The sequence below is a fragment of the Dendropsophus ebraccatus genome, chromosome 4, assembly GCF_027789765.1.
Source record: "Dendropsophus ebraccatus isolate aDenEbr1 chromosome 4, aDenEbr1.pat, whole genome shotgun sequence".
Taxonomy (NCBI): domain Eukaryota; kingdom Metazoa; phylum Chordata; class Amphibia; order Anura; family Hylidae; genus Dendropsophus; species Dendropsophus ebraccatus.
Genome location: NC_091457.1, coordinates 124,689,122 through 124,703,311, shown reverse-complemented (window position 1 = coordinate 124,703,311; position 14,190 = coordinate 124,689,122). Strand labels below are relative to the sequence as shown.

The 14,190-nt window shown below is 36.5% G+C and overlaps 1 protein-coding gene across 13 annotated transcripts in view; it reads right to left on the bottom strand.

The window, feature by feature from the left end:
* Nucleotides 1-14,190, bottom strand: part of CADPS (calcium dependent secretion activator) — a 372,569-nt gene that overhangs the window by 40,122 nt on the left and 318,257 nt on the right. For 6 of the 13 annotated variants that reach the window (XM_069966958.1, XM_069966959.1, XM_069966952.1 and 3 more), the window contains 3 exons: nucleotides 12,267-12,350; nucleotides 11,429-11,461; nucleotides 6,918-7,025 (listed from right to left, as the gene is read on the bottom strand). In XM_069966958.1, the coding sequence (XP_069823059.1) occupies nucleotides 6,918-7,025; nucleotides 11,429-11,461; nucleotides 12,267-12,350 (225 nt within the window). Of the gene's footprint in view, nucleotides 1-2,143; nucleotides 2,192-6,917; nucleotides 7,026-11,428; nucleotides 11,480-12,266; nucleotides 12,351-14,190 lie in introns of all 13 variants that reach the window. The other 7 variants (XM_069966947.1, XM_069966948.1, XM_069966954.1 and 4 more) reach the window with 4 other exon arrangements.

The window sequence follows — 14,190 nt, the reverse complement described above, 5'->3', positions numbered from 1 at the left end:
GTCCAAAATTTTTATTTAAGTATTGTATTGCCCCCCAAAAGTTATACAAATCACCAATATTTACTTATTACGTGAAATGTACGTAAAGTGCTTTTTTCCCTGCACTTACTACTGCATCATGGCTTCACTTCCTGGATAAAATGGTGATGTCACGACCCGACTCCCAGAGCTGTGCGGGCTGTGGCTGATCGAGAGGATGATGGCAGGGGGACACTAAGGGACACAGGGCACTGGAGGGACACTGAGCATCCCTCTGCCATCATCCTCTCTAGCAGCCACAGCCCGCACAGCTCTGGGAGTCGGGTCGTGACATCACCATTTTATCCAGGAAGTGAAGCCATGATGCAGTAGTAAGTGCAGGAAAAAAAAAAACACTTTGTAAGCATTTCCCGTAATAAGTGTATATTGGGGATTTGTATGACTTTTGGGGGGCAATACAATACTTAAATAAAAATTTTCGCCGGACTTCTCCTTTAAGCCAAGTTCACACAACGTATCTTTTGCATAAATCAGGGCCGCTGTTGCAATTTGCAACAACGGCCATGAATTATGAAGAAAATATATTATGTGCATGAATGGAATGCCGGCAAGAGCATATACACATAGTATACGCTCCAGCTGGGATTCCAACCGGCCGCACAAAAAACTGACATGATATCCATGATATTTATTGAATAGATGTGTTGGTTCACACAATGGAGAGTGCGTTAGAGAAATAAAAAAAATGTCTACAGAATCCAATATCCAATTCTAAATGTACATATATATAGTGCATGTAACTGTTTCTTAGTAGGTACAATGTGACCAGTGATGTATACTGTATGCATTACTATCTCTCAACCTCAGAAGCAGTTGCAGTATGGGTTATAGCACACGTTTTGTCATTTTTCCCATTCCTTTGGGAGCTTGAAGTGCATAAGCTGTTGACTATCTTGGATCCAGAATCTTTTAAATGTAGCACACACTGTTTATTCACCAGAATATGCAGAATCTTAGGATAGGGAAATCCTACGTTTCGGACCCTGTTAGAATGTGTACCCTGTGGTATTTTTGCTAGCTATAAACCATTTTACAGTATATTGATACAAAAAGAAAAATGTAAACAAAAATAATTCTTAATGTGAAACTCAAACTAATGACACATTGCTAGATGCTAACAAATAGCAAACTACTGGGAAAAAAATATTGTTGGCCAATCCACAGGATAAGCCATCAATGTGCTATCCCTGGGGCGGTAAAACCCTCTAGAATCCCAATAACCAACAGCAGGATGAGGGCTTTAATGTTAAAAGAGCTATCAAGTGATAGAAAAACACCACTTTCTTCCTGAGAAAACACGAATCTTGTCTCTAGTTCAGGTGTGATTTGCAATTAAGCTCTATTCACTTCAACGGAACTGAGTTGAAAAACCACACCCACACTGGAGAGAAGAGTCGCACTGTCTCTGGAACAAAGTGGTCATGTTTTTCTATTGCTGGATAACCCCTTTAAAGCTCATACCTATTACAGAGAATGCTACAGTCTCTTCATTCTCCTGGTGAGGAGGGTATTAGGGGTCAGACTCCTAAAAATCCCACATTATTTAGATCAATTGTTTCCCTAGTGAACCCCCCTAAACAGCAACAACTTTCTTTATAGCAATAATCTAAAAATAACATTTAAGGTAACAATAATATAAAAAAACTGTGTTTAACAAGATGTGGAAAGTTCATTATGTGACGGATACAAATGTTATTTTCTCTTCAGAACAGTGTAGCCAGGCCCTTGACCCAGATCACATTAATGAAACCCTTGAATGCAGAATATATAACAGCATTGGATTAAAAGAACATCTTGAGGATTAACTCTTTTTTAAGCACCTGGGTAAATATCATATTATTATCATGGCATAAAGTAGTGCATGCAACAAGAATCACTGGAAGATAAGAAGTTAAAGCTGAAATATAAATAGACCAATAATCCTTTCAAAGAGACAATAACCTTTAAAAGTGGCAATTGTTTTCAGCACTGTCAAAAATGGTAATAGTAATAAAAGTATTGAAAAATAAAAAAACACTTTGATGGTGCTAAAATGAATTGTAAAAAAATGAAATGGTAAAAAAAGAAAAAAGAAAAAAAAAAGATGATTAAAAACAAAAATTACCTCAAAAATTCTCAGGCACATGACAGAATTATTATCATCCAGCCTTTTCTACAAGGGGAAGACAAGAGGCATAAATAAAAAGACAAAAGAAAAATTAAATCTTGGGGGTGGGGGGGGGGGGGCTTGGTATTGAAATTAAAAGGAATACCATAAACAAGGGTACAAAAGGAAGACAAATTATCCAAAGATATTTTTTGGGAGGAAGTTAGCTAGCTTGATCTTATCTCAAATGGATTTTAAATTAACTAATTTAATATAATAATTGTCTAACTCTAAAAAATTATATTTCAACAATTTTTGTGTTCTTTTAAGTTAAACCAAATGTACCACTTCAATTACAATAATAAGCTTTACACATGACCTTATGGGTGCAGCTGCCCTGAATCAGCTGATGCAGTCCTTTTTTCAAACAGCCACTCGGCTCCTGAGATCTGTATCATTATCCAGATATGCAAATGAGGGTATTTGGTGCACTGGAGGCGGGCCCGGCACTCTCAATGCATAGATTTCCCCCTCCAGGTAATGCATGCTTTCTCCTCTTTCTCTGCCCTGCCGTTAGTTTCCTACCTGTCCCAGCTCTGCGGCTTTATCTCAAGTGGGGCTCTCTGATAATGGCGCTCAAGATTAGGCCGCAGAGCCAGGCTGGGAAGGAAACTAAAGGTAGGACAGAGAAAGAAGAGGAGGCGCGCGTCACCTGGGAAGAGGATATCCATGCACTGGGGGTGCTGGGCCTCATTTGCATATCTGGATAATAGCAAAGATCCCAGGAACCAGGCAGCAAACTGAAAAAAGGATTGCATCAGCTGACTCGCAGATGCGCCTATAAGGTTGTATGTAAAGCTTATTGTTGTAATGGTCACTGTCGTTTCAAACACTGCCATGTCATAGCCTATATGATTCTTAACAAATTTGTAATTTACTAGGGGGAAATCTATCTCTAGTAACATCTAGATCAGGATGGAACACAGAAAGTGGGGGTAGGGTTTAGCATGTGTTATATGAAAGGAAAAAGACTGAACCCCCCCAGGCCGTGCACTTATAATCTGAGCCTGTCTGCCTGGTAAAGATGATAAACACTACTTCTAAAAGGTAAATGAAGGCTTCCCTCATCTGTCACCACCCAGAATGTTTTAAGTAGCTGTATCTAATGCATGGCCACAGTAAGGCAGAATAATCTTCTCCTTCCCTTAAGGTTCTCTCCAGGAAAAGTACAGTGCTTAGTGTAGCTCCTTCCTTTCTATGCTGCTGTAATGTATTTCCTTTTTGCTCACATAAGTCCATTGCACTTTCACCAGCACTTTATCATGGCAATAAGGCCTTTGTGCTGCGCTGGCCAGTCATCTAAGGGAGGAAGTAATTGTGTGTGTACTACTGGCAAAGAGCCCAGCTCTGATCCTGCCCACTAGATTGGAAAAAATGAGAAATAGTGGTGCACCATGGAGATAACTGTCAAAAACAGCAGAGAGGGCACTAAAGGGTTAATCTAACAAAACAATATAGCTTTTTAAAAGTCTTTTGAAACGACAGGCACACTTTGCAGTTGAAATTATGTTATTGGGTTAATATAGGCCTTTAATTATCAATGCAAGTACTTTTTCGGCACTTTATCTAAATTTAAGTTAAAGCGACTCTGTACCCACTTTGTGCCCCCCACAACTACTCATACCTTCCTATAGCTGATGATAAGTTCTTGCTGGTGGTATGTTTATCATCGCTGGTGTCGCTTTCCAGTGCCCGAAAATCATACTTTACTGTAGCTAGAACCGTGTCTAAGAGGCGTGGCCTAGAGCGATCGTGCCCTAGGCCAGCACCGCCTGTGTGGTGGTCTTCTCTGTCTCCCCCGCCTCCCGCTCTGCCCGCCCCCTGTCCGGTGCTCAGTCATCGCATTGATTGCGCATGCGCCGCCTCGTAACCCCCTGGCGCTGACGCAATGACGTGTTTGGGTCACCGCCGCCTCTCTGGTGTGGCCGCTCAGCGCCATCCCCGCCCGGTGTTTCTGAAGTTCCTGGCCTTTCCCCGCCTCTCTTGCCTGTCCCCGCCCCCCGCCGCATACCATGGTGCCACCCGCTGTCATCATCAGCTGGTCTTCTTCCCGGCCCATGGGCCAGGAAGACGACCAGCTGATGATGGCAGCAGGCAGCACCATGGTATGCGGCGGGGGGGCGGGGACATTCAAGAGAGGAAGGAAAAAGGCCAGGAACTTCAGAAACACAGGGCAGGGAAGGCGTTGAGCGGCCACACAAGAGAGGCGGCAGTGACCCAAACACGTCATTGCGTCGGCGCCAGGGGGTTCAAGGCGGCGCATGCGCAATCATTGCCATGACTGGGCGCCGGACAGAGAGCGGTCAGCGGGCGGCGGGGGAGACAGTGAAGACCACCATACAGGCGGTGCTGGCCTAGGGCACGATCGCTCTAGGCCACGCCTCTGAGACACGGTTCCAGCTACAGTAAAGTATGATTTTCGGGCACTGGAAAGCGACACCAGCGATGATAAACATACCACCAGCAAGAACTTATCATCAGCTACAGGAAGGTATGAGTAGTTGTGGGGGGCACAAAGTGGGTACAGAGTCGCTTTAACTGCTTCAAAGATCAGCAAAGACAAAACATTTTTGAAACTATGGGTTTGAACTATGTGAAAGCCGTATAAATGTTAGGTTCTAATTGATTGATTTATTTTTATCTTTAAGACATCACATAGAGGTACAAAAGGAAACAGGTTCATAGGGAGAGTAAAGAAATAAGGATAGAAAAGGCAGTATAGGCATCAAAAAGGAAAAACCCACAAACAATTTAGACTGTGGTTGCGTAAATTTGCAGAATGACTGCTGTCGCAGTGGGTTGTATCTTAATTTGATGCCTAGTGGATGGGTTTTCATAGCTTTCATTCCCAGGCACCTAAAGTTCAAAATTTTGATGGGCACGCATGCATAGAGCGACGACGAGCACCACTCCGTGTGCTGTATGCATGTAGCAGGCATTCTCAGTGGATGTGGGTCATGCTAGTAGATGTACACAGGAAGATTATTTGACTCTAAATCATGCCACTTGACATAATGTGAAAAAACTTTTGACATGAGAGATAAGTTCCATTTCAATTGGGAAGACGTCAGTGAGAGAGTGAAAAATCATAAAAGAGAGATTGTTTAAAGGAAAGAAATGCAAGAAGAAAAAAAGAAAAAAGAAAAAAAAAAGGACAGACAAAAAGATACAAGTAAAAAGAAAAAGAGTTTTGATTGGAAAAGAAAAAAGATTGCAGCACACTGTGAAAGTGCATGAGAAAGCAACGTAAGCGGAACAATGCGTGAGCAGGCCAGAAGATGCACATGACAAGTGAGAAAGAAGAGAAAAGAGGTATATCACATTTACAAGGACACATGCTACACACAAGACCTAGTTAAGAACAGACGCATTTGGTGGCCGTAGCCTTGGCATAAGACTGTTACAGACAGGAATACAACGTGTCACACATTCAAGGCGACGGGAACATTAACACAAAATATTGTGGCTTTGAACTTCCTACATAATGAAAATATACATGTTACATATGTAATATTTTCATATTATACCATGAGTATAATTTAAATATTGAATAACTATTTTTTCTATAGGCTACTGTTGTATCGTTTTATAAGCAGAGCTTTAAATTCTTAGGCCCAATATACCTAGGCCTATCACCTATACAGCAACATGATGATCTTATCGTAGAATTAGCATGATATGATATAATATCATATAATTTCTCAGTGGGTGCATATGTCCACGCATATGTCAGGGGGCTTATGACTAGACTAGAAGAGCAACTCTTAAGGCCCTATGTCTACGAAACAGATCCTGCACAATCTTAAGTTAATTTGTGGCCTTATAGCTACTGGCACAGCAATAGAGTATTTTTAGCACCATGTTATCTTAAGGGCCTTACTGTAAGCTAACCACATGTGGCAATGGCTTACTTAGACCATACTATCACAAGCATGACTATCATCTCTGTATGGTCTGTGGCAAACACAAACAATAAAATCACCCACAGAGGTCAAACCAGATAATGATCCAGGAGCTTAGGGTTTAGGTAAAAACTCCAAACATTATTGTGGGATTCTAATATTGAAATTCTACTTAACAATAGGGTGATTATTGAATGTTTTATTCTATAATAATATACACATTGCATGGTGTTTTGGGGGCAGTTATCGGCCAAATTAGATTTTATTCAGGCTAAAATAAATAAAGTAGTAAATAATAGCTTTTATAAGAGGTAATGAATATTTTTTAAATAAACCTTATTGTATAAACACATTTAATTGCTCATTTTTTAGTGTATTTTTTTAAATATTATGTTTGTTCTAAAATTCTATGGTATACTTTGCATCTGTGTTTTATCAACTTTATCTTCTGGACATATCAGTTTGATCTTGTGGGTAAAAAAATTGAAGAATTTTTTTTTTTTTTAAGGGTAGACAAAAGATTGGAAGGCAATAATCGGCAAGTAACACATTAAGAGAACACAAGCAATAGGTCTTACATAAAGAACATACAGTAGGATTCCATTATATCCACAAAGGCCCACCCAGTGATTAGTATCAGACACAGACCAAGACACAGTACACCAGAGTACAGATTTAAAGCAGAAAAGAGCAAGTTAGAGGGGAAAAAGAAAGGTTTGTAAGAAGATCGCTTTTTTGTTCAAAATGTGACTTATCCCCCTGTCTTTTATTTTGTCACATTTTGGGGCGTCTCCCCCTTGCTGTCCAAGGAGGAGAAGGCATTTACTTACATCAAATAACCTTTCTATATATATCTCCTCATTGACCTTATCACGAAGGACATCCTGAGAGTGACGCACAAATGTGACATAGGCATCAGCGAGGTCCATTCCCGGTTTCTGTGGAGTAAAACGAAACACATAGTTAGGAACGACTCAAACACAATGTTTCTCAGACTTTTCACAATACATGAATATAGTGAAGCCTATCTAGGTTTTACATATTCATTACGATATGATAAAACACCTGTATACCATCCAAGCACCAGATACCAAGCCTAAGAACAGTGATAAAATTAAAATCCAAAAATGTTAATTATTTTAGGCTATGTTTGCACAATGTATTTTTAGGTAAAATAACGTCATTTAAAAAAAATAAATAACGGCAGTTATTTCATAATGGCGGGCGTAAATACTAATTATTGTTAACAGCCATTATTATCAAACAGCAAATTTTTCGCCTAAAAAAGATATTGTGGGAACATAGCCATAATGCGGAGCTAAATTCAGAGCTTGCCAATTGCTATACATATCTATTCATCAATCTTGAATCCCTTACATTAGTCCAGTAATGTTTCTCACGGTAGTGTATGGCACAATAGGCATAAACTGGAAGTAAAGAAATCCCCACTATTGTTGGATTTATCATTCTGTATTGGTACTGAAAACTGCATATTTCATGTACATATTATAAATCATGAAGCTAAACAGGCTCCAATTTTCCTTATAATAGAATAAATATTAGCATCCTTAGGCTATGTTCCCACTATGGTAACGGGCCGTCATTTATTGGGGATAGGCAGCCATCTATTGATAATGGCGGAAGCAAATAATGATCATCATGATCATTTTTTGGGGCTGTCATTATCAATAGACGGACGCCTTTTCCCTATAAATGACGGCCCATTACCATAGTGGTAACATAGCCTAAATATGTTATCCTTTCTGGGTTTAGCTACTTACCACATATATTCTGGCAACTCCTCAGAGCAGACACCTTTTAAGAGCTTAAAGGATATTCTTGGAAAACTACTATATGTTATGCATAAAATGGCCAGTTACCCAGTCATTTTGGTTGATGGTTTTGCTGGGGCTATGACTGCCAAAGCCATATACATCATTGGTTTTAAAAACAAATTCCGCTATTTGGCCACAAAATGACAGCTGTCCAAAAAAACGTCCATCAAACCGCAAAAATAAAAATTGTGTGGTTGTGGCCTAGTCATGCAATATTTTTTAAGGGATTTCAGAAAATCTGCTCACAACTTTATCATGACACAGTGGATTTAGAAAAACATAGCTGCTTTCTTCCAATAACTGTGCCACACCTGTCTATTCATATCAATGGAACTGAGCTGCAATACCACACACACACTGAAGACAACAGTGGCACTCTTTCTTAAAAAAAAAAAAAAAAAAAAAGCAGCCACGCTTTTCTTTCCTTTATAGCCCCCATTAACACTATTCCCCCATTGTATCATATGAATAGAAAAGAATAATAATAATAATAATAATAATAATAATAATGCATGTATTTTCCAAAATGTTGAAAATTCTCTTTGTGTTATTGAGTACTTGGAAATGTTACTGGTTATGTCCTTCACAGAGGATCTTTTTTTCCACCTAATCACAAGGGCGACCATCTAGCTTAGGATGTTTGACCAAATACATGGAGTTATCTGTGAACCCTTATATAAGGTTCTGGGGTTGGAGTTTGGCCAAATAACCATGACATGTCTATAACATCAAAGAACCTATTGACAGGGCTATCTTATTCGACTAACCTAAGCAGGAGCACGATATAATATATTTATTGCATTATCCTACACTTTAGGTCTACATTATATTCTAGAGCCATATCTTAAATTGGTATTGAAGAGCCCTTCTAAAATTTCTTATAATATGAATCATGCACAATGTTTTTCCTCTTATTGGGGCCACTAATATTAAGGAGTACAACATAAAGCTATAGTATATGTCGTGAAGGCTTCATACAGCGTTTCATGAACAGCTGCTAGCTTTGAGTCAGGGAGAATGAATACTCCAGGTAAAAGGCTGATTTCTAACAAAATCTCATTAAAAATTCTGACAGCGCTCATTATGCAGTCAATACGTCTTAGTTCTTGATATCGAATATGTTTGCAAACAAACCATAGATGTTGCCTTATAACTGAATTTTATCTTTCATCCCGAACCGTCACATCTCTGTCGTATGAGTTTGTCAGGCCTTGTGAATTGAAGTTAGTTAACACTCCAGTGTAATTTCCAGGGTGAAAATTAAGAGCATTTGGGGAGCAATAGGACTGTAATTTAAGTTTTTTGCTTACACAAAGCAAACAATTATCAGGCGAGGAAGGAGGGGGGCAACGTATAGCCCCTGAAATGTGACGACACCTCCTAACACTTGATGAAACAATGACAAGGTACTAATTTGAAATACAGAGAGATTAATATAAATACAGACCCGTACAAGAAATTAAATGGGGGATTTATTATTTTGATTTATTTATTTTAGCAGGCAACGGTCAGTTTATGAATGAAAAGACTTGTCAGCCTTCTGTATTCTGTATATTTACCATATGCACACTTTAAATTGCTGTCGATAGCTTTTAAATTAAAATGTCAACATGCTTAACATATATTTGGATCTGTTATTTTTTTCTCTCCATTTAGTGCTAGTGAGAAATGTCAATTTTACGGAGTTGATTACACATCCACTTATATCTCAGAGTTACAAAGTGAGGACATAATGGGCTGCCGCAGCAGTCCGGACGGTCTCATTGCTTCGATCGTTCCATAATTTGTAAATAAAGCTTTGTGTGCTTTCAATGTTATTGTCTATAATGGTTTCCACTTCAGTTGCTCGGCATTATCCCTCTGTTATGTTATACACTAGGCACTTAAAAAGCTTAACATTACAAAAAAAAAAGCAGCTCCACAATGATTATTTCGGAACAAACAGAACTCGACTGAGGGACTTAGTCAATAAATATAATTTCCCCCTTTTTACTTGGAGTTCTTACAATTTCTAAGATTGCCAAATAACTTCCGCAAGACAATAGCTTGGTAAATTACAGTGTTTTATATCAGCTTTTCTAATTAAGAAAAAAGGCTCTCGTAACCCAATCTAGGTGTCTCTAATACTGTCTGCAATACATCCTTTACCATTAACCCATTAGGATCTGGTAAAATTATTACTCTATCTAGGCATATAGAAACTGAAAACACATATAACATAAACAATATACTAAAAAATAGAGAAAAAGGTGAATTTTATGTATTTGCATTTATTTTTGATTTTGAGAAGTGTTTACATAAAGTTGATACTTTTTTGTAAAAAAATATAAAACAAATTATAATAATAATAATAATAATAATAATAATAATAAAAAAAAATAATATATATATATATATATACACACACACACACACACACACTTTTTTATATCAAACCCCCCAAAAATACAAATATCTATCTATCTATCTATCTATCTATCTATCTATCTATATGTATGTATATATATATATATATATATATATATATATATATATATATATATATACACATATACATACACATATACATATATATATTTTTAGTCAGAAATCTATGGTTATTATTTCATTAGTTTTGAATTATAACATTTATGACTATACATATCTGTGCATTTTAATGTTTGATGCAGGTTTATCAAAATAAATTCTTCTATCATCCTCAAACACCTATAATGTATATTTTACTGTTCGTTTTTTAAAATATTTGTACACAATATTTATTTTAAAGTAATTTTTTAACAATTACAATGATTGATCAATTGCCATCAAATAGACACTTTGACAGTTTTACCTGTAATTGATTTTTTGCTGTTATTCAGCCAAGAAAATGGAAATTTATAATATTTTCCTTTTAATAAACTTTTTTTTCTACATGTGAGATTTGCATTAATATTATTCTAATACTATATCATGCCCACGATAAAAAGGGATTTAGACAAGCCCTAAAGTATTAATTTGTTCAGGAAAGGTAGAATTTATTCAGGAGTGTGACAGTTTAAATAATGAATTTACTTTTAAGTGTTGTACATTTATAGACGCTATCCATGAAATTTAAATCTTACAGTCAATATTCATGTGCTTAACCTCAATTTAAATGCAAATGTCTAGCCAAGTTTAAGTGCTCTATTTATAAACTGTGAGAGCCTATTTCATTAGGAAGTCATGGACCACCGATAATGTTGTTCTAAGATGATATTGCTGTAATATCAGTCCTGTATCAGGGCTAGGGTTATACATTTAGTAAAGAAAAAAAAATTCTTAAGATTTAAGAGCATATTAATTAGAAAATATACTGGTGTCTGCAATTTAAAAGGTAGAAATGTTACCTTTTTTTAATTAGCTTAATATTATATGGTTATATAAATATAATAAAGTCCCCTAAAAATAATACTAATAAAAAAAAATCATAATATATAGAATAAACAAACAAACAAAAAAATTAAAATACAATATTAAATAATACTTACTGGAACATCCACATACTTGGAAGCAGCTTTGACCTTGAATGAAAAAGGACACTTAAATAAGGTTATTTTATTCTATTTTTTTATACATAAATTGATAAAGATTCAAGTGATGAATGATGACATGTGATAAAATGTACCCCCCCCCCATATAAAATGTGCCATATGCATTTTTAAAAAAAAAATCTTTTAAACTTTTTTTTTCCAAGTGAATAATGTCTTTTTATCTTTCTAAAATGCAGAATGTTCTGAATGAGCTATTTTTTTTCAGGTGTTATTTCATAGGCTTCTCTATGTACAAAATAATAAAGCATGTTACACGTAAAAGAAAAAAAAAGGGGGAAAGGGGCTTAAATACTAGAAAAGAACAATGTGTGAAAATCCTCTTCTCCGAGCATTCAGTAAAAGTGCTACCTGCTTCGCCGATGGGTAGAATTTATGCCTTATAAACTGAGTTGCTTTCAATTGAAGTTCCCAAAAACAAATTGGCTATTGTTTCAGGAAATGTGTGAGGGAAAGTGTTTCATTCCACACCATTACCCAAGAAGAATACATTTTTACACAGTACAAGATGTAAACGTTAACAAACAAGTTGTAATTAGTTTTTACACAATTTGCTTTCATATATTATTGTGTGAATATTAGAGCTACCACTTATTGCACACACATTCACTTACTTACGCTACCTATAGACAGTTTACATTTCAGTCTTGATGCAATTCCATTTATCTAGCGCTGGGTTAAATATTAAAGGATGTAATGTTTGAAATAAAACAAACAAACTAAAAAAAAAATGAATGAAAAATTATTTGCGGATATTGCAGGAAACATGTTCACTTACTGTAAATGATAGAAATGAAGAAAATAAGGTTCCCTCGTCATATCTGGAAAGTTTAGACAGCACTCCCTCGAGAATGGTTACAAACTAGTAATAAAAAAAAAGAAAAATAATTGGGAATTGGAAATTATGGAAAAAACTAATCAATGATTCATATAAATTTTTTGTTAGATCAATATGAGTGTTCCTAAAAGTGTAATATAACACACTTGTGTCATCTTGATAAATAAAACAAAAAAATATATATTTTTTTAATTAACATATTATTAACAATACAAATACTAATATATTTTTAATGGATTTCAGTCCCCAGTTGTTCAGATAGTTTGTGGAATGTCTATGAATACTAGGTAGGCCTATTTTTCATGCTTAATATAATTGGGGGGGAAATCTACTCTAGATGTAAATAGCTAAAGATATTTTGAACTACTAAGGATAAAAAAAAAGTATGTTTAAAGTGTTGTCTTATCAAGACTACTACTGTCCATTTACCTATGGGGGAATATGGATAAGGGGCAACTGCTCAGGAAGCTCACTATCACCTCTGGGAGACCAGCTCTCACTTTAGAGTACTTGAGCCATCATTATTAGAGATGAGAGAACCTCGAGCATTTGCGGCCTTTGATTACCAATTGTTGAACAAGCTGGATGTTATAAACTGTATCTCTCTAGAGCTGCATCCAACTTCTTCCGTCACCGGTAATCAAATGAACCCAAGTGAGCTCGAGATTTATTCATCGGTATATAACATGGATGACCATTCTTCTGAAAGGCTTCTAAACAATCCTCTATTTCCCTTGCTGCTAAAGAAGAGATGCTTGGGTCACAACAGCTTTCACTGGTAAAATCTGATGTTTATCAGGGGTGCAAAATCGGCTGCATTTTGAGAAGGGATTGTCTGAGACAACCCCATTTAATGCATGTTATCCAAAGTACCTTCTGTGTATGTGTGTTGGGGGGGGGGGGGTTATAAACAGGAGAGATTGTTGTATAAGGTAATTCCTGGTAAAGGGCAAGGGCTGCTTTATGCTTATTTAGGAATTTGTATCATAAGGCCGCAGCATGACGCTGCAAATCTGGGGGAAGCTGTGTGGCTTTAAATAAGAAAAAATGGGACCAACAGGATATGATAACATATTTGGTGTGAACAGCATTTTATAAATTCTCTTTCACAAAAGTGTAAAATTTGAACGCTATAGTGATTTATAGCATAATAATAATAATAATAATAATAATAATAATAGCACAATGGTTGGCTATAAATAGAGCCTTAGGAGCCCTACACGCATGTAACTGTGGCCCACAAGTACAGAGTATAATATAGCCTCAAAACATGTTCTAGAAAAGAAAACTAGGTCCAACATATAAATCCCCATTAAAAAAAAATATCTATATATATGTTAGTATACTTGGCCTGGTGAAATGCATCAGCACTATATAAGGCATTAAATCTATACCTAAATATGGTGGCACGTGTGGGGCCTTAGTATGCTGTTTACTTCTGCTTATAACAGAAGCCATGACATAATGCCAATCTGTTGTATGATGGATATAACTAGCTCCTGTAGAACCTGATTGGCTTAAGACAGGGCTTGTCATTTTAATGAACATAGCCTCATGTCAGTTTTCTCAATACAAAGTTTAGAATAACAAAAATAAATATAACTTTATGCTATGTTCCCACAACGTCTTTTCTTGGCCATTTGAGGCTAAATACCACCCTTGTTTTATAAGTTTAAAAGTTCCATTGAACTTAACTAAGAAGGCCGTGAAAAAAAAATCTATGTTAAAAACGTAAAAAAAAAAACAAAAACAGCCAGTGTTCACTCATTACCTGCGGCAAATTAATGACACGAACATCAATTTGACCGACGCTGCAAACAGCGGCCGTTATTTTATACATTGTGTGAAAATCGTTCAAGCATGA